This window comes from Triticum aestivum, chromosome 1A (assembly GCF_018294505.1).
Source record: "Triticum aestivum cultivar Chinese Spring chromosome 1A, IWGSC CS RefSeq v2.1, whole genome shotgun sequence".
NCBI classification, from domain to species: domain Eukaryota; kingdom Viridiplantae; phylum Streptophyta; class Magnoliopsida; order Poales; family Poaceae; genus Triticum; species Triticum aestivum.
In genome coordinates, this window is record NC_057794.1 from 9,629,520 (window position 1) to 9,648,705 (window position 19,186).

General features: G+C 46.6%; 2 protein-coding genes across 2 annotated transcripts; one reads left to right on the top strand and one right to left on the bottom strand.

Annotated features, from left to right (window-relative positions):
- Positions 1-655: 655 nt before the first annotated feature.
- On the bottom strand, positions 656-2,106 carry LOC123185398 (putative 12-oxophytodienoate reductase 4). Its single transcript, XM_044597284.1, has 2 exons — positions 1,499-2,106; positions 656-1,335 (listed from the first exon to the last, which is right to left on the bottom strand). Exons 1-2 carry the CDS (start codon positions 2,046-2,048, stop codon positions 746-748), a joined length of 1,140 nt encoding a protein of 379 aa, XP_044453219.1. The 5' UTR covers positions 2,049-2,106; the 3' UTR covers positions 656-745.
- Positions 2,107-4,715: 2,609 nt separating this feature from the next.
- Positions 4,716-6,549, top strand: LOC123185388 (putative 12-oxophytodienoate reductase 5). The gene is made up of 3 exons (XM_044597277.1): positions 4,716-4,911; positions 5,021-5,466; positions 5,845-6,549. The coding sequence occupies exons 1-3, from the start codon at positions 4,748-4,750 to the stop codon at positions 6,426-6,428; spliced, it is 1,194 nt and encodes a 397-aa protein (XP_044453212.1). The 5' UTR covers positions 4,716-4,747; the 3' UTR covers positions 6,429-6,549.
- Positions 6,550-19,186: the final 12,637 nt, after the last annotated feature.

A 19,186-nucleotide genomic window follows, 5' to 3' on the forward strand; every position in this document is an offset into this window, starting at 1 on the left:
GAGGTCGATCTCCATGATCTCCACTGGGCGACACGCAACCCGTACCGAGGGTTTGTTCGCCGATCATGTTGATCGGCTACCTTAGAGAGTCTTTTTCCCGATTGATTGATCTGGATTTTTCTCTCGCGCCGAACGTTTGTTTGGTGTTTTCTTTTTAGTTTTTCGATCTAAAATCCGTTTGCATCACCCACCGTCACCTGTCAACCTTCGCACGCCTCTACTTCGACTTCGGCATCGACTACACCGGTCTCATCTACGACACGTGACATGTAGCGGCCCAGAACGGTCGTTGTCCGTGCATGTGTGGCACATTTAGTGCCAAATGCTGCATCAAACGAAGATCAAATGATCAGGAATGTCCATCGGACGAAAACAAACGGCGATTAGGTGCAGTTCAATTCATGAGAGGGCAGAGATTAGGTGCAGTTCTACTGTCCTAAAATAGCATTCCCACTGCGGTGTGTGTATGAGAGACAGAGAGTGAGAAGGGGAGGCCTGCAAGTGGGAATGCTATATTTTGTTCTATTGTATTTTGTTCTAGGGGAGTGCAGTTCTACAAAATGTTCTATGGGAACCACTAGCAAATAGCAATATAATATTTTGTTTTCGACAAACCCATAGAACATTTGATATTAGTGAAGTAGACGCATTGAGAGACCTAATCACATAGATATTCAAAATGTTCTTGAAACTATTTCTGGAATGTCAAACACATATTCAGCTCCACCAGTGAACGATGAGTCGGTCAGCCCAAAAATGGATAGTCGGTGTAGCCAACAACAGGGTCGGAGGTGTAGAAGGTGGCCCTGTTGTACCCGTTGAGCTTCGCGTCGAACTCAAACCTCTTCGGAAGGTCCGGGTTGGCTAGGAAAAGCCGCCCAAATGCCACTAGGTCGGCGTACCCCTCTCCGACCACCTTATTCCCCTCCTCCCGGTCGTATCCGCCGGCAGCGATGAATGTCCCGCCAAACGCCTCCCGGTACGGCCGCAGCCTCTTCGGTACCACCCGCCGACCATCGGCGCGTGCCATCCTTGGCTCCACCATGTGGAGGTAGAGGATGCCGCCGGGGATGCCATTGAGCTTGGTGGCCATGTGGAGCGCAAGGGCGTGCGGGTCGGAGTCGTGGCAGTCCATGTAGTCGGCAAAGGGCGAGAGGCGGACGCCCACACGGCGGCCGCCGATCTCCCTAGCCACGGCGGTGACCACCTCGAGCGCGAAGCGGCACCGGTTCTCGAGGCTGCCGCCATACTCGTCGTCGCGGTCGTTGGCACTGTCCTTGAGGAACTGCTCCACGAGGTACCCGTGCGCGCCATGGATCTCCACGCCGTCGAACCCTAGAATCCAATCGCCATGGACATAGACACGTAGAGAAGTTAGAGCAAAGCACGACGAACAAAACAGAGCAGTTAAAGCTGGGCACGACGAGCAGGGCACGAAACAGAGCAGAGTGTTTGAAGTGTTAATGGCGAGCAGATACCGGAGCTCGTACGTACGTACCGGCGTCGACGGCGTTCCTTGCTGCCCTCCTGAAGTCGTCGACGACGCCGGCGATCTCCGCCACATCCAGCCGTCTGGGCGTCGCGAACTCCTCCTCGACGCCGTCGTTCATCCGCGGAGTGGCGATCGGCCTGCCGGTGCTGGACACCGGCCGCGGCGTCCCCGCGGGCGTCCCGTCCGGCCGGAGCTTGCCCACGACGCGCCCGACGTGCCAGAGCTGGCAGAAGATGACCGCGCCCTTGGCGTGCACGGCGTCGACGACGGGCCGCCACGCGTCCACCTGCTCGTCCGTCCAGACGCCCGGGGTGGGCCGGTGGCCCTGCGCCGCGGCGGACACGCCTGTGGCCTCCGTGATGAGCATCCCGCCGGCCGTCGCGCGCTGCGCGTAGTAGACGGCGGCGTGCGGCTGCGGGAGGTTCCCCGGGGACCGCTGCCTCGTCAGCGGCGCCAGCACCACCCTGTGCGCCAGCTCCAGCTCGCCGCTGCCCGCCCTATACGGCGCCAGCAGAGGGATCGCCGCCGCCCCCGTCTCACCTTCTTCTCCAGCCATGACCGGTGAGCGGGTGACCAGTGAGCTACTGAGCTAGTGACAACGTATGCAGCTGAGATCAGAGATGATTCCGTTGCTGATCAATGTGAAGGCAGTGTATATATAGATCACCAGATTATTATTCATCTTCATCGTGCTATGATGCATGCACTGATGATTGCAACCATGAACAAATATCTTTTGTGCTTAGCTTGCCCCTTGGCCAGTCGAATCGGTAGGCACTGACTGAGTGAGTGAGTGACTGACGCAAGCCGTGATGTATTGCCTCCGCCAAAGCAGCAGCCCCCTGCCCCACAAAGGTACTCCTTCTGTTTCAAATTATTCGTCGTGGTTTTAGTTCAAATTGAGTACAAACTAACCAACTTGTGGTTGGATGATTAGAGGGACTGTGGTATCCTCATCCCATCAAGGTTTAAATCCTGATGCTCGCATTTATTCCTGTATTATTTCAAATTTTCGACGATGCGTATTTAGTGGGAGGAGAAGTTCCCGTCGACGACGAGGTGCCTATGATGACTTTGTAAATTTCAAGATAATATGCCGGCCGGATCAGTCTTTTAGAGGTGCTCATAGGGGTAGGATTTGCGTGTGTGCGTTCATAGGAATGAGTGTATGCGCGTGTATACGGGCGCTTGCGTCTATACTGTGTGAAAAAAAGTACAAACTTTTTTAGCGTTTTCAAAGAGAGAATAAACAAATGGAACAAGAGGAATTTTGAGGCGTCTGGTGGACAGCATTCAGTTGTGTTGAGTACAGCAGGGGCCAAGTGTACTTTTTTTCAAAGAATAAGGGGCCAAGTGGACTTTGGTGCAACATGGAATGCATCAAAGGAAGCTGCTGAATCTTTTTGTTTCTCATGGGTGTATACACGAGGCTTGTGCTCTCTCTAACCCTAGCACAAGCCTCGTGCTCTCGTGCAATAAGAGCCTTGCTCGGAGCTCGGTGGTTAGTCACATGGTTGTGTAGCCTGTCGACTCGAGTTAAACTCTTCAACTCAAAATTCAGACATACATATAACTCCCGTTTTGAAAGAAAGCCTCGTTCGGTAGTTATTTCATGGTCTAATACATGTTTTCGATTTACAATTGTTACTTGGCTTATTGCATGCTGCCTGCCAATCAAGGCTCCAAAAGACGAACAAGTGACACCTTTATCAGCATTTGCACCACAGAATGAATGTTGTGCAGCCCATGCTCGGGTATGGCCGACCAAAGCTTCATCGACCTTGGTCCACGGTGAGCACTGTTGATCAGGGACTAGGAGGGACTTATTCCTTGACATGCCATGTACAATGCAAATAGAAAATCAAAAACCCTGCAAAAACAACACCAAAGGAGTTGCGGGCGACCACACCGTCTTACCAACACTGAGAAAGTAGGTAGTTAGGAGGGCGAGACGGGCAAGGATGTAGTCTTGTGGATAATTCCTTTCATTTTGGCGACCACTAGGCACCGGTCGACCGGCCCAAAATTTAGCCGATCGCCGCGCAACCGTGGGATCGCCACGCAACCATTTTGTGGTCTACATCACAAAGGTAGAAACTTTTTTTAGTGTTTTCAAAGAGGGAATAAATAAATGGAAGCAATTTGACTTTTGAGGACTGCATTCAATTGTGTTGAGTACAGCAGGGGCCAAGTGGATTTTTTTAGGAGGGGCCAAGTGGACTTTGGTGCAAGTGCAACATGGAATGGATCAAATGAAGCTGCTGAATCTTTTTTTTTTCTCATGGAAGACACTGCTCTCTCTGATCCGAAGCACAAGCATTGTGCTCTCGTGCAATGAGAGGCTTCCTCGGAGCTCAGTGGTTAGTCATGTGGTCGTGCAGCCTGTCGATCCAAGTTCGACTCTCCAACTAAAATTTCGGCGTATATATAATTCTTGTTTTGAAAGAAAGCCTTGCTCGACATTCATTTCATGGTCTAATGCGTGACTTCAACTTACAATTTTCAGGTGGCTTATTGCATACCACATGTCAATCAAGATTCCAAAAGTCGAACAAGTGACACCACGATCAACATGGCACAATAGAATGAATGAATGTTGTGCAGCCCATGCTCAGGAATGACGACTGACGAAAGCTTCATTGACCATGGATATACGCTTCGTTTCTTCTCTCGTCGCCGTTTTCACCGCACACCCCTAAATGAAGGACTTTCGGTACAATGGTGAGCACCATTGACGGGGACTAGGAGAGACTTATTCCTTTCACATGCCATGTACAATGCAAAATGGAAATCTAAAACCTTGCAGAAAACAATGGAGGTGCGGTCCACCGCACTGCCTGACCAGCGCTGGGAAAGTAGATAGTGAGGAGAGCGAGAGGGGCGAGGATATAGTCTTGTGGATGGTTCCTTTCATTTTCCTTTCTCGCCTACAAGAAAATGGACCGGGGATTTTCCTTAGGAATATAATGATCATAAAAGGTTAAGCTTGATTTTATTTGCAACAATACACATCATCGTCCCAAAAGATAGGGAGCGAAGAAAGTGATGGAGGAGTACATATAATTGGTACACAGAACTTGATGCGTGCTTATGAGCTGTGATAGCACGACTAAAACTAAAATAAGATGCCTTTTTCTTCCATGCTTAGCTCACCCATGATGTATGTCGGCTCAATTAGCAGCCGGGATCACCTTAGTTTACTATAACCATATCACATGATAATATATGATTTGCGTACCAATGATCTATAAATGAATGTCCTGTCAACTCCACTACTCACCACTCACTACCACACCACTCAGCAGTCTTCTTCTTCCTCCTCTGCCATTAATTGATCAAGAAAAGCTTCAGCTATCAGCAATGGAGCCCATCCCTCTCCTGACGCCGTACAAGATGGGCCAGTTCGACCTCGCCCACAGGTACGTACTATCCACTGAAACCGTTAGCCACATGTTGTACATGTTCGATCACTCATGGATCATGCATGGCTGAACCGACGGCCGGCCGGCGACCATGCTGATGCTGCAGGGTGGTGTTGGCGCCGTTGACGAGGCAGCGCTCCTACGGCAACGTGCCACAGCCGCACGCCGCCGTGTACTACTCCCAGCGTGCCACCGCCGGCGGGCTGCTCATCGCCGAGGCCACAGGGGTCTCCGACACGGCGCAGGGCTACACCGATACCCCGGGGATCTGGACGACGGAGCACATCGAGGCGTGGAAGCCCATCGTGGCCGCAGTGCACGCCAAGGGCGCGCTCTTCTTCTGCCAGATCTGGCACGTCGGACGTGTGTCCACCTTTGAGCTGCAGCCCGGCGGCGCCGCTCCGCTGTCGAGCACGGAGAAGGGGGTGGGCCCGCAGATCAGCTTCGATGGGCATCGGGAGGAGTTCTCGCCGCCGAGGAGGCTGACGGTTGAGGAGATACCTGCCATCGTCGACGACTTCAGGAAGGCCGCAAGGAACGCCATCGACGCGGGTACGTACCTACATTAGGACGTTAACACGCCAGCTTTCTGCTCAGAAATGCTCGGTCAAACATTGCTTCCCTGGACAACCAACAAACATAAACTTACCTTTTTTGCAGAAATAGTACCGTTAGTTCATCCAACGAAAATACTCCCTCTCTATAATATAAAAGCGTTTTTGACACTAGATAAAAGACGCTCTTATGTTGTAAAACGGAGGTAGTAATTTCAGAACAAATGACCATTTTACAAGTCATCCGCTAACATGTAAATACATATATACTAGAATGTCCAAATTTTGTATCTTGGATACCGCCGTCATATCTAAAGTGGTCGTGTATCATGAATGGTGCTCTGATCTCCCCTACATGAATGGTGTGGTGTGGCAGGTTTCGACGGCGTGGAGATACACGGTGCAAACGGGTACATCATCGAGCAGTTCCTCAAGGATAGCGCCAACGACCGCGCAGATGAGTATGGTGGCACCCTTGAAAACCGGTGTCGTTTCGCTCTCGAGGTGGTCGATGCTGTCGTCAAGGAGGTCGGCGGCCGCCGTGTGGGCATCCGCCTCTCCCCATTCACTGACTACATGGATTGCCATGACTCTGACCCCCACTCCCTTGCACTTTATATGTCCACCAAACTCAACGACCATGACATCCTCTACATCCACATGATTGAGCCGAGGATGGCCATTGTGGACGGACGGAGAGTGGTGCCGAAGCGGTTGCTGCCTTACAGAGAAGCATTCAAAGGGACCTTCATCGCCAATGGTGGATATGACCGTGAGGAAGGAGGCAAGGTGGTCACCGAGGGATACACTGACCTAGTGGCCTTTGGGCGGCTATTCCTGGCGAACCCAGACCTGCCAAAGCGGTTTGAGGTCGGCGCAGAACTGAACAAGTATGACAGAACGACCTTCTACACCTCAGACCCTGTCGTCGGCTACACCGACTACCCCTTCCTTGAATAATCATCAATTGAGTCAGCTTCTTGCTCCGACAACAAAATAAGTGTGCTGCAGGACACTAATTAGATGTATGTGTAAGTGTTTTGTTTCATGAAGCAATAAACTTCGTATGATGATTGCTGAAGTCGCTCAAGTTTCTATGGAAACATTACTCTCTGCCAAGTCTCCCATACACTGTTTCAACTATGATTTTCATTTAATAATTGTTCGCACACGAACACGTCACCGTGCACCCTCGACGTCGGGGGTGATGCACCGCAGCTCACGTCGAACGAGACCCGACCGGAAGCGCGGTACGCAGGCAATCCGGCGGGTGCTTTTGAGGACCCGAAACCCTACACGCCCGGGAGGGACCCCGTCAGGGCGCACGGTGGCTATGGGCTGCCCTAGGTCGACCTGATCGCCCCTAGGGCCTCGAGGTTCGTCGCCCTGCTACAAGAAGAACGAACGAAGAACGAGGAGGAAGAAGAACAAGGGAGGGAGATAAAGGTAAAGATAAAAGATGATAGATTGATATGTTCGATTGTGTGTTGTTCAATCGGCCATCACCTCTCATCTATTTATGAGGCGGCTGGACTTCCCGTACAAGAAAAGGACTAAAAAGTCCATCCAAAACGTCAAAAACCCCAACCTAACCCGGACAGGAATCTTTGGCAATTTTCCGGATCAACTCGGTCTCACCGATTGGTTTGCTTCGGTCCCACCGAGTGAACGTGGCCAACTCTCTGTAAATTTCCGTAATTTCCCAGATCAACTCGGTCTCACCGATTAGTTTGTTTCGGTCCCACCGAGTGAGCATTGCCAACTTTCTGTAACTTTCTGTAATTTTCCGGATCAACTCGGTCTCACCGAGTCAATCAACTCGGTCGGTCCGAACTGACTCTACAACTTCTGTTTCTGACCTTGTTTTGCCTCCACAGGTTGCATACGACCTTGGATTAAGATGATTTTTATATCAAAATCAACCGATTCGACGAGACGCACAACTTTCATGTTGAAACATTTTCCATCAGAGGCCATCTCAATCGAGTTTATGGCCATTTTATAATCTGATGTCAATATGCGCATCTCCGAACTTGTCATAACTTTTGCATCCGAGCTCCATTTTAGACCATCTTCAAATCCATCTTGATCTTCTCGAATAGAGCTATACCACGGCGACTTTCAATAGTAAGTTTGAATTAATCTTGACATAGCGTCAAGCCACTCTTTATAAATGTGCCACTTTTGAGCGTCAACACATGTCTTCCTGTTTTTCGGCAAAGCTAGCGTGCCGAAAAATAATTTGTACCGTGTTGGCTATAAGGACGATGTCAACACTCCATCGGTCATTTATATGTGCTTAGGGTGATAAATATATATCGGCCATGTTCATGCTTAGGGCGATAATTCTATATCGGCCATTGCTTGTTTGAACCTCTTGATGCAAACTTGGGTGAAAAACTTCTCAACTTCTATAACAATCTGGTGATATGTTTCCATAGATCAAAACCATCATCCGAACCATATCATTCACCCTTTTGCTAGGATTTTGCAGATAATCAAGAATGAACTCCCTTTAATCCTTTCTTTCACTTGCATACAAATTTCATTAGTGGCCGAAGCAATGGGCTTTGGTTCAGCCTTATCTATGTCGGTAGATCAAGCATCGGCTATTGATAGATGTGCAATACACCATGATCTACATGGTAGCCGAATGCTTGTTGCGCCAACTCATTTGCTCTTCAATTTTCATGTCTAGATATATGAGAAATATTAAAGCAACCCAAGGTAAATTTATATCTAGAGATACCTCAAGGTAAACTATTAGTGATTCGTCAAAACATTGATGACCCTTGGATATTTGTTGCACTACTCATAACGAATCACCCAAAGCCTCAATGTGCGTAGCACCTATGGCACCCAAAAGATCCAAACCGAATAACATTGCATATTCGGCTTTGATTATTGTGCAAAAAATATATTTTAAGTGGCATGAGGCTTCACAAAATAGTATCATAAGGATATATATATAAACAACACCAACACCTTGGCCATTGTTATGAATTCAACCATCAAAACATAATCTCCATAGTACTAAAAAGACAAGGCTAATATCAATATTATGCATGTCATAAATCCGATGGTCGATAATAAAACAACAATGATTTGGCCTCTCATATTCGTAGGCCGAATCATATATATTAAATCAAAGCATAAACCCACTCAATTTCTTTGAATCGGTCTATAAAACATATTTTGAATGGCACCGGTCATAATGTTTCATCTCCATGAATAGATTTCCATGAACATGTACCTTGTCTTGCTCTCCAACCAAACTATGGACGATGTTAGAATGGTACACCAGCCATGCTTTGTCATATTCTTAGGGCGATAGATAAGTATCGGCCATTACCATGAGGTCCATGTAGAATTCATTCACCAAATCATGTATAGCCGAAATAAACAAATGAAATAGCAATCAAATATTTCGGCCCTTTGGATTAGCAAGAAAAAATGTAGCTAATAAATTGTATAGGAATTAGGTAATACCCTCTCATGATGCAAAAAATTATGTCGCTTCCATGGATCAAAATAAATCCAGGGAGGGTAATTTATCATACCTGATGATGAATTCCATGGCAAATGCATCAATGGTATGGTTGAAAAACATGGATGATGTGCTAACCGAAGATTTTGATGGGGTGATGCAAACCTTTGGCTTAATTGTTTCTGGTTTCCATCCTTCTCTTTCTTCACTTTTATAACACTTGTTGCAATAGAAGGTTGCACATCATTTTTATTTTGACTGCTCCTCTTGGGAACCCATGCCATGTTCTTCTTTTTCAGCTCTTGTGCACTAAGTTTTTGTAGTTCCTTCTTTCGCCAATACGATAAGCCGAGTGGGCACCCCGGCTCTGATTTTTTTTGAAGCAATGGCAATTCTTGTTTTACCTTGTGCACTGTCAACTTCTTTTCTTTAGATTTGGCACTTTGACTCTTGATAATTGGTTGCTTCGTCTCATTTCCTTTAGTAGCCAATGTCAGCACGTTAATTGGCTCTTTTTCATTTGAGATCAAATCTGAAGTTGCACTCTTACGACCATCTCTTTTAACACGGTACACTTGTTTGACCACCTCTTTCTTCTTCTTTGAGCTCCGGACCGATTCCTTATGATTGAAACGGTCTTTAACATATGATTGTTCAAATGTTGATCTTCTCGGAGATGCATAATATTGGTTAGATGGTCTAAAATAAGATGGAGAGTGTGCCCTTGTATCATACCTGTCCCATGATGGATATGGATCTACACGAGCATAGGGATGCATCCACGGCATTGGCACTGGTGGCCCAAAATAAGGATATGAATATGTTGCATTAAAATGCTCACTTTGCCAATACCGATCCTCATTTTTGCGCCTTGGGGGTGATCTTGGTTTCTTTGCATGATTTGGCCGATAAGCATTCTTCTCTTCACTCTTCTTTTGATATTTATCCAATAGTTCAGTGAAGGTGATTTTTGATCTCTTACACTTGCGCTTATTTCGGCCTTTGTTTTCTTTTGGTTTGCTTTCATCAATCATTAGATTTCCTTGTTGCCCCCCAGTCCTTAGCATCTTCATTGTAGCTTCGATGGAATCCTCACCCTCAAGTTCATGTTCATTGTGATCTTCAACTACTTCTTTACTTGAAAGCATGATCCTATCACCTGCAGTTTTTACCTTCTCTTTAGATGGATCGGCTTGAAGTAGCCGATGCAAAAACTTTTTGCCATCAAGACCAATCGGAATAGACTGGTCATCCTTGTTGGGGAACGTAGTAATTTCAAAAAAATTCCTACGCACACGCAAGACCATGGTGATGCATAGCAACGAGAGGGGAGAGTGTTGTCTACGTACCCTCGTAGACCGAAGTGGAAGCGTTGACGCAACGTAGAGGAAGTAGTAGTACGTCTTCCCGGTCCGACCGATCCAAGCACCGTTACTCCGGCACCTCCGAGTTCTTGGCACACATACAGCTCGATGACGCTCCCCGGGCTCCGATCCAGCAAAGCTTCGGGGATGAGTTCCGTCAGCATGACGGCGTGGTGACGATCTTGATGTTCTACCGTCGCAAGGCTTCGCCTAAGCGCTGCTACAATATGACCGATGTGGAATATGGTGGAGGGGGACACCGCACACGGCTAAGGAACGATCACGATGATCAACTTGTGTGTTCTAGGGTGCCCCCCTGCCCCCGTATATAAAGGAGCAAGGGGGAGGCCAGCCGGCCCTTGGGGCGCGCCAAGGAGAGGGGGGAGTCCTTCTCCTAGTGGGAGTAGGACTCCCCTTTCCTAGTCCAACTAGGAATAGAGAGGGGGAAGGAAAGAGAGGGAGAGGGAGAGGGAAAGGGGGGCCGCGCCCCCCTCCTAGTCCTATTCGGACTCCCCATGAGGGGGGGCGCGCCACCTCCTGGGCTGCTGCCCTCTCTCTCCCCTCAGGCCCAATAAGGTCCATTACTTCCCCGGGGGGTTCCGGTAACCCCTCCGGCACTCCAGTTTTATCCGAAATCACCCGGAACAATTCCGGTGTCCGAATATAGTCGTCCAATATATCGATCTTTATGTCTCGACCATTTCGAGACTCCTCGTCATGTCCATGATCACATCCATATAACTATCATCGAAACCTTAAGCGTGCGGACCCTACGGGTTCGAGAACAATGTAGACATGACCGAGACACGTCTCCGGTCAATAACCAATAGCGGGACCTGGATGCCCATATTGGCTCCTACATATTCTACGAAGATCTTTATCGGTCAGACAGCATAACAACATACGTTGTTCCCTTTGTCATCGGTATGTTACTTGCCCGAGATTCGATCGTCAGTATCCAATACCTAGTTCAATCTCGTTACCGGCAAGTCTCTTTACTCGTTTCGTAATACATCATCTCGCAACTAACTCATTAGTTGCAATGCTTGCAAGGCTTATGTGATGTGCATTACTGAGAGGGCCAGAGATACCTCTCCGACAATCGGAGTGACAAATCCTAATCTCGAAATACGCCAACCCAACATTTACCTTTGGAGACACCTGTAGAGCTCCTTTATAATCACCCAGTTACGTTGTGACGTTTGGTAGCACACAAAGTGTTCCTCGGCAAACGGGAGTTGCATAATCTCATAGTCATAGGAACATGTATAAGTCATGAAGAAAGCAATAGCAACATACTAAATGATCGGGTGCTAAGCTAATGGAATGGGTCATGTCAATCAGATCATTCACCTAATGATGTGATCCCGTTAATCAAATAACAACTCTTTGTCCATGGTTAGGAAACATAACCATCTTTGATTAACGAGCTAGTCAAGTAGAGGCATACTAGTGACACTTTGTTTGTCTATGTATTCACACATGTATTATGTTTCCGGTTAATACAATTCTAGCATGAATAATAAACATTTATCATGATATAAGGAAATAAATAATAACTTTATCATTGCCTCTAGGGCATATTTCCTTCAATCCTTTGGTGTTTCAACAAATCTTAATCGTCCTTTTTCAATGGCCGATTTAACTATTTGACGAAATATGTGGCAGTCCTCAAAATTATACTTGGACGAATCATGCAACTTACAATACATTCGTCCTTGGATAGATGGCTTGACATGGTCATCAAGAATTCTAATGTAATTATTTTTCAACAACAAAGCAAAGATTTGATCACACATGTTTGAATTGAAGGTATACCTTTTGTTTTCTAGCCGATCTTGTTGTGAGAACGGCTTTAGAGTTAAGCAAACGAATGGTTCAAATTTGGCATCTTCCCATTCGGCTATGAATTCTCTTTCGCATACTTTTTCCGATGTCCTTAAATAAGAAACTATACTAGCATCGGTTTTCCCAAAAGATTTTAACCTTGGCTTTAAATTTCTGAAATCAAAGTAGTTAGAACATACATGTCTCAATTGAAACCATGCGCAAGCCAAGTATGAAGCAAGCAAAGCTACCCAATTATATATGAACTTTAAATAAAGTAATGGGAAAAGCTTTGGCTGCAGTAATAAGTCACTATCGGTCTCTTTGAATAGTACAATATATTGACCGATATGCTTAGTAACAATTTTATTGCTAACAAGTAAATTGCCCTTCTTCATTGGTTTTTTGAAAATTACTTATGAGAATATTTCTTATAGATGCATCAACAATAAAGTTGTGACCAAATCTGAAAATAAGTAAATTACTTGCTAGACATACCTCTTCAAATATGTTGGAAGAGCATGATGATTGCATGTCATGAATAATATCGTGCTTTGCTTTTGGATGGCTTCCCAACACCACGTCACAATTTTCTTCTTGATTCCGTGCATCATAAATTTGAAGATCTTTTTCAACCGAACTTTGTTCGGCAACTTGTTCTTGTCCTTGAAGCTCGTCAATTTCTATGGCACGAAACTCATAGGGCAGGAAGTAGGTTCCATTAATTTCAGAAAAATCAAGCATGGTTGTTTTGCTATGCTTTAAATGCACTTTCTCAATAATGCTTGCCTCTTTAGATTTGATGGACTCAGAATATATACTACTTGATTCGGCTTTTCCAATAACCAAATTTCCTTTGTTACCTGAATCAATGACTTTATCTTTTTTAATTTGCAAGGCTTCTCGCTCTTGTCTAATTCTAGCCCATATCTCAGCTTGGCAAGCTTTAAACTTTTTCATCTCAATTTCCATCCACTCCTCATGAGATTGCCCCCCAATACTTTCAGACTTTTCCGGCAATGAGGTGCCGAAACTTTGCAATTGTTTAGGGGGTACACTAGATGGTACACCACTGGGCGACCGCATCATTTGCACAACTCTAGCTTTTACTGCAGCAAAATCATGAGGCTTCCCGCCTTCTATTAGTTCCTGTCGAATGGAGTTGCACAAATCCCAAGAGAATGTAAGCTTGTTCTCAACCACCCAGTCTGGATATGGTTGCCCCCCGATGCTTTTAGACTCTTTCGGCAATGAGATGTTGCCGAAATTCTGTAATTGTGTAGGGGGTACATGATATGCCACGGTAGTAGGTGAAGGCATTTGTGCTCCTGTAGAAGTTTCACTTATTCGGCCATGACCATGAAGGTGCGGAGCCGAATTATGGACATCAACAGTTGCGTATGGTGCCAAAAAATTAGTAGCATTAGGTGTAGCATTTGATGTTTGAGGGTAATTGGCCAAATAACTAGTAGTAACATGGCCAATTTCCCTATCCACCGGCACGTTTGGATTCACATACTGCAAATTAGTTGCCGATGAATAAAAAGGTGAAACACTTTCTTCTATGCTATTGGAAATTTTAACATCATGTGTTTCAAATCGATTAACCGAACCCATCATGTTGTTCATCGGCATATGGATTTGTGGGGTTGCCGATGCATGAGGGTTGGGATACATATGTTGCATGTTGCTAAAATCATAAGAATTTGAAACACAAAACTTATTTTGCATCGGCCCTTGCGCATAATTAGATGCATCATTTATAAAACTAGGGATAGCCGATACATTATGCTCATTAGGTGATCCAGCAACAACATACGGATTATTTGCATCTACAAAGGGGAATTGGATATTCATATTACCTTTGTAGATTGCAGCAACTTGATGACGATCTCTTCGTAGCAAGAACGGGCTGGAGACCGTTTAGAACTTCGTCCCTAGCGGAGTCGCCAAAAAGTGTGTTCGCACACGAACACGTCACCGTGTACCCTCGACGCCGGGGGTGATGCACCGCAGCTCACGTCGAAGGAGACCCGACCGGAAGCGCGGTACGCAGGCAATCCGACGAGTGCTTTTGAGGACCCGAAACCTCACACGCCCGGGAGGGACCCCGTCAGGGCGCGCGGTGGCTATGGGCTGCCCTAGGTCGACCTGATCGCCCCTAGGGCCTCGAGGTTCGTCGCCCTGCAACAAGAAGAACGAACGAAGAACGAGGAAGAAGAAGAACAAGGGAGGGAGATAAAGGTAAACATAAAAGGTGATAGATTGATATGTTCGATTGTGTGTTGTTCAATCGGCCGTCACATTTCATCTATTTATGAGGCGGCTGGACTTCCCGTAAAAGAAAATGACTAAAAAGTCCATCCAAAATGTCAAAAACCCTAACCTAACCTGGACAGGAATCTTTGGCAATTTTCCGGATCAACTCGGTCTCACCGATTGGTTTGCTTCGGTCCCACCGAGTGAACGTGGCCAACTCTCTGTAAATTTTCGTAATTTCCCAGATCAACTCGGTCTCACCGATTAGTTTGTTTCGGTCCCACCGAGTGAGCGTTGCCAACTTTCTGTAACTTTCTGCAATTTTCCGGATCAACTCGGTCTCACCGAGTCAATCAACTCAGTCGGTCCGAAATGACTCTGCAGCTTCTGTTTCTGACTTTGTTTTGCCTCCACAGGTTGCATACGACCTTGGATTAAGACGATTTTTATATCAAAATCAACCGATTCGACGAGACGCACAACTTTCATGTTGAAACATTTTCCATCAGAGGCCATCTCAATCGAGTTTATGGCCATTTTATAATCTGATGTCAATATGCGCATCTCCGAACTTGTCATAACTTTTGCATCCGAGCTCCATTTTAGACTATCTTCAAATCCATCTTGATCTTCTCGAATAGAGCTATACCACGGCGACTTTCAATAGTAAGTTTGAAGTAATCTTGACATAGCGTCAAGCCACTCTTTATAAATGTGCCACTTTTGAGCGTCAACAATAATCAGGTAAAAGGACATATGACAAAAAAGTATTGTTCAAGACAATCATTTCTCGGAAGTCGGAGGGAGATTATAAGTTGTACGGGCTAAGATCAAACATGATATGAAACTGTTTCGTGCTCGTCAATAAGAGTATTAATCTTACTCCACTCATTTCTAAATAGGAGTTATGTAGTCTCTTCATTTCATTTATCAAAAAGAAATCGTACATATCTTTTTAGCCAAGCATATCGTTGACCAAAGCCAGTCGGTTTTCATCAAAGGTAGACATATCCTCAAAAGGATCCAGCCACTCCACAAAGTCAAGACCAAAAAGCATAAGGTCATCTCTTTGAAATTATATTCCGAGAAGGCCTACTATGGGGGTTACTTTGTGTTTTTACGTGAGGTGCTCTTCCGTAAATGCTTTCACGTCGCCAAGTTCACCAGATGACGCAACTGATCTCGGGTAGCTAGGCTTGGATTTCCATCAACGGAGGCATTGGCTCCATCCTAAGAAATAAAAGGGCGCTTCGACAAGGGGCTTGATCTCCTCACTCCTGTTTGGTAGTGTCACCGCTGCCTTGCCTCCATGCTAGACAAGGCTAAACTAGCGGGGCACCTTAGCGGTATTGTACTCCATGCAGAGGCCCTACAATATGCGGACGATACCATACTCATGTCCGAACCTGACCATCACAATATCACCACTATTAAACTCCTTATTTGCTACGAAGCACCGTTGGTACGAAAATCAACATTCAAAATACGAAGTGGTGGCTATGGGGAGAGTACCATGAAGAGGGAGTGGGGATCACTAACCACCTCAACTATTAGCTTACCAACTTCCCCATCTCTAACCTTAGGTTACTCATCTCGGACAAATCCCTTTAGAAGGTGGACTGGGGAATTTTTGTTCAAAAGGACCACCTACCGAGTGGAATTGACAGAAAAGACTATCTCTAGATCAAATTGTCAAAAAAGACCAGCTGAGCCGTGGCGGCAGGTGTGCCAGCCGACACGTGGCACCTGTCGCCACAGACGCCGGCGGCAGGACCTGCCGCCACGGGTGCAGACGGCAGCCCGGACTTAACAGGTTTTTTTTGTCCGGCACACCAGTTGCAACGGAACGCCGGAGTGGTACGGCTGCTGCGCGTACCATCACAGGCCAGGTGGGCCCTACCGCCAAAGCCCGAGGCGGCAACCGCTGTTGCTGCTGCGCGCCGCTTCCTTGCTTCGACAACTCCGGTTTCATCAGATATGTAATGATTCAAAGCAAGATTGATCACTAATCACACGGGCAAGCAGGCCAATGCTTGAACACACAAAAGCTTCGTATTGATGCGCTTTTTCTCTTGGTTCAGGATTACTAGATAGGTTACTGGAAAGCGTGAGATGATCTGTTCAACCGTCCTCGATATGTCAAGCACATGAACTTCATCCACTCGTTAGGTATTATCGGATAAATACATCACCACCTGACTGGCTGACAAAAATAGTCGTATAATATTATGCATTTGTTCCTCGCTTGCAGATCAACAGCAGCGGCTGCCGCCTCTGGCCATGGCGGTGAAGGAAATATGCCCAAGAGGCAATAATAAAGTTATTATTTATTTCCTTATATCATGATAAATGTTTATTATTCATGCTAGAATTGTATTAACCAGAAACATAATACATGTGTGAATACATAGACAAACAGTATGTCACTAGTATGCCTCTACTTGACTAGCTCGTTGAATCAAAGATGGTTAAGTTTCCTAGCCATAGACATGAGTTGTCATTTGATTAACGGGATTACATCATTAGAGAATGATGTGATTGACTTGACCCATTCCGTTAGCATAGCACTTGATCGTTTAGTTTGTTGCTATTGCTTTCTTCATGACTTATACATGTTCCTATGACTATGAGATTATGCAACTCCCATTTACCGGAGGAACACTTTGTGTGCTACCAAACGTCACAACGTAACTGGGTGATTATAAAGGTGCTCTACATGTGTCTCTGAAGGTACTTGTTGGGTTGGCGTATTTCGAGATTAGGATTTGTCACTCCGATTGTCAGAGAGGTATCTCTAGGCCCACTCGGTAATGCACATCACTATAAGCCTTGCAAGCATTGCAACTAATGAGTTAGTTGCGGGATGATGGGTTACGGAACGAGTAAAGAGACTTGCCGGTAATAAGATTGAACTAGGTATTGAGATACCGATGATCGAATCTCGGGTAAATAACATACCAATGACAAAGGGAACAACGTATGTTGTTATGCGGTTTCACCAATAAAGATCTTCGTAGAATATGTAGGAGCCAATATGAGCATCCAGGTTCCGCTATTGGTTATTGACCAGAGACGTGTCTCGGTCATGTCTACATAGTTCTCGAACCCATAGGGTCCGCACGCTTAAAGTTCGATGACGGTTATATTATGAGTTTATGTGTTTTGATGTACTGAAGGAGTTCAGAGTCCTGGATGAGATCGGGTACATGACGAGAAGTCTCGAAATGGTCGAGACGTAAAGATCGATCTATTGGACGACTATATTCAGACATCGAAAAGGTTCCGAGTGATTCGGGTATTTTCGGGAGTACCAAGGAGTTACGGGAATTCGTATTGGGCCTTAATGGGCCATACGGGAAAGGAGAGAAAGGCCTCAAAGGGTGGCCGCACCCCTCCCCATGGGCTGGTCCGAATTGGACTAGGGAGAGGGGGCGCCCCCTTCTTTCCTTCTCCTTTTCCCTTCCCTTTCCTTCCCTCCTACTCCTACTACTTGGAAGGGCTCCTAGTTCTACTAGAAAAGGGGGAATCCTACTCCCGGTGGGAGTAGGACTCCCCTAGGGCGCGCCATAGAGAGGGCCGGCCCTCCCCCTCCTCGACTCCTTTATATACGGGGGCAGGGGCACCCCAAAGACACAAGTTGATCAGCTGATCTCTCCCAGCCGTGTGCGGTGCCCCATCCACCATATTCCACCTCGATCATATCGTAGCGGTGCTTAGGCGAAGCCCTGCGTCGGTAGCAACATCATCACCGTCACCACGCCGTCGTGCTGACGGAACTCTCCCGTGAAGCTCTGCTGGATCGGAGTTCGCGGGACGTCATCGAGTTGAACGTGTGCTGAATTCGGAGGTGCCGTGCGTTCGGTACTTGGATCGGTCGGATCGTGAAGACGTACGACTACATCAACCGCGTTGTGCTAACACTTCCGCTTTCGGTCTACGAGGGTACATGGACAACACTCTCTCCTCTCGTTGCTATGCATCACCATGATCTTGCGTATGCGTAGGAATTTTTTTGAAATTACTACGTTCCCCAACAGGCGGCAGGGCCCATCTGGTGTGTCGCAGCACACTCGCAGCAGTAGCTGCCGCCTGCGCGTTCCGTTGCAGCTGGCGCGGACGAAAAACCTGTTATGCCCGAGCTGCCGCCTGCGCTCGTGGCGGCAGGGGCTGCCGCCGGCGGCTGTGGCGGCAGGTGCCACGTGTCGCCTGCTGCGCCTGCCGCCACGGTGCAACTGGTCCTTTTTGTCAATTCATTTTGGAGGTGGTCTTTTCTAGCAATTTGACTCGGCAGATGATCTTTTTAGACAAAAAATCGTGGACTGGGAGCCTTTAGGGGCCAAGGTGTCTAAACGAGTCGACACGTGGGAAGGGAAAACCAATAATGCCTTCTGGGTGCTAGACTAATTCTGATTAATGGGTGCCTCTGAGGGATTCCTTTTTACACGATGGGTTTATTCCTCTTAGAGGACATGATCAATCAACAATTCAACAAAGTGAGGTCCCGCTTCTGTTGGGAAGGAGAAGACCTTAAATGTAGTACCATATGGTTCATTGTGCAGACATTTGCTTACTGAAATCTAGAGCAGGGTTGGGGATCATTAAATCTAAAAACATGAACATAGTTCTTCTTACTAAATGGATTTGGAAACTTTCCTAGAACCCTTCGGTCTTGTGGGTTCACATTAACAAAGCCAAATATTTTTCCTTATTCTTCCTTCTTTCACGCGATCAATAGGGGCTCCCAATTCTGGAACGGGATACCGAAATTTAAGTTGGTTTTA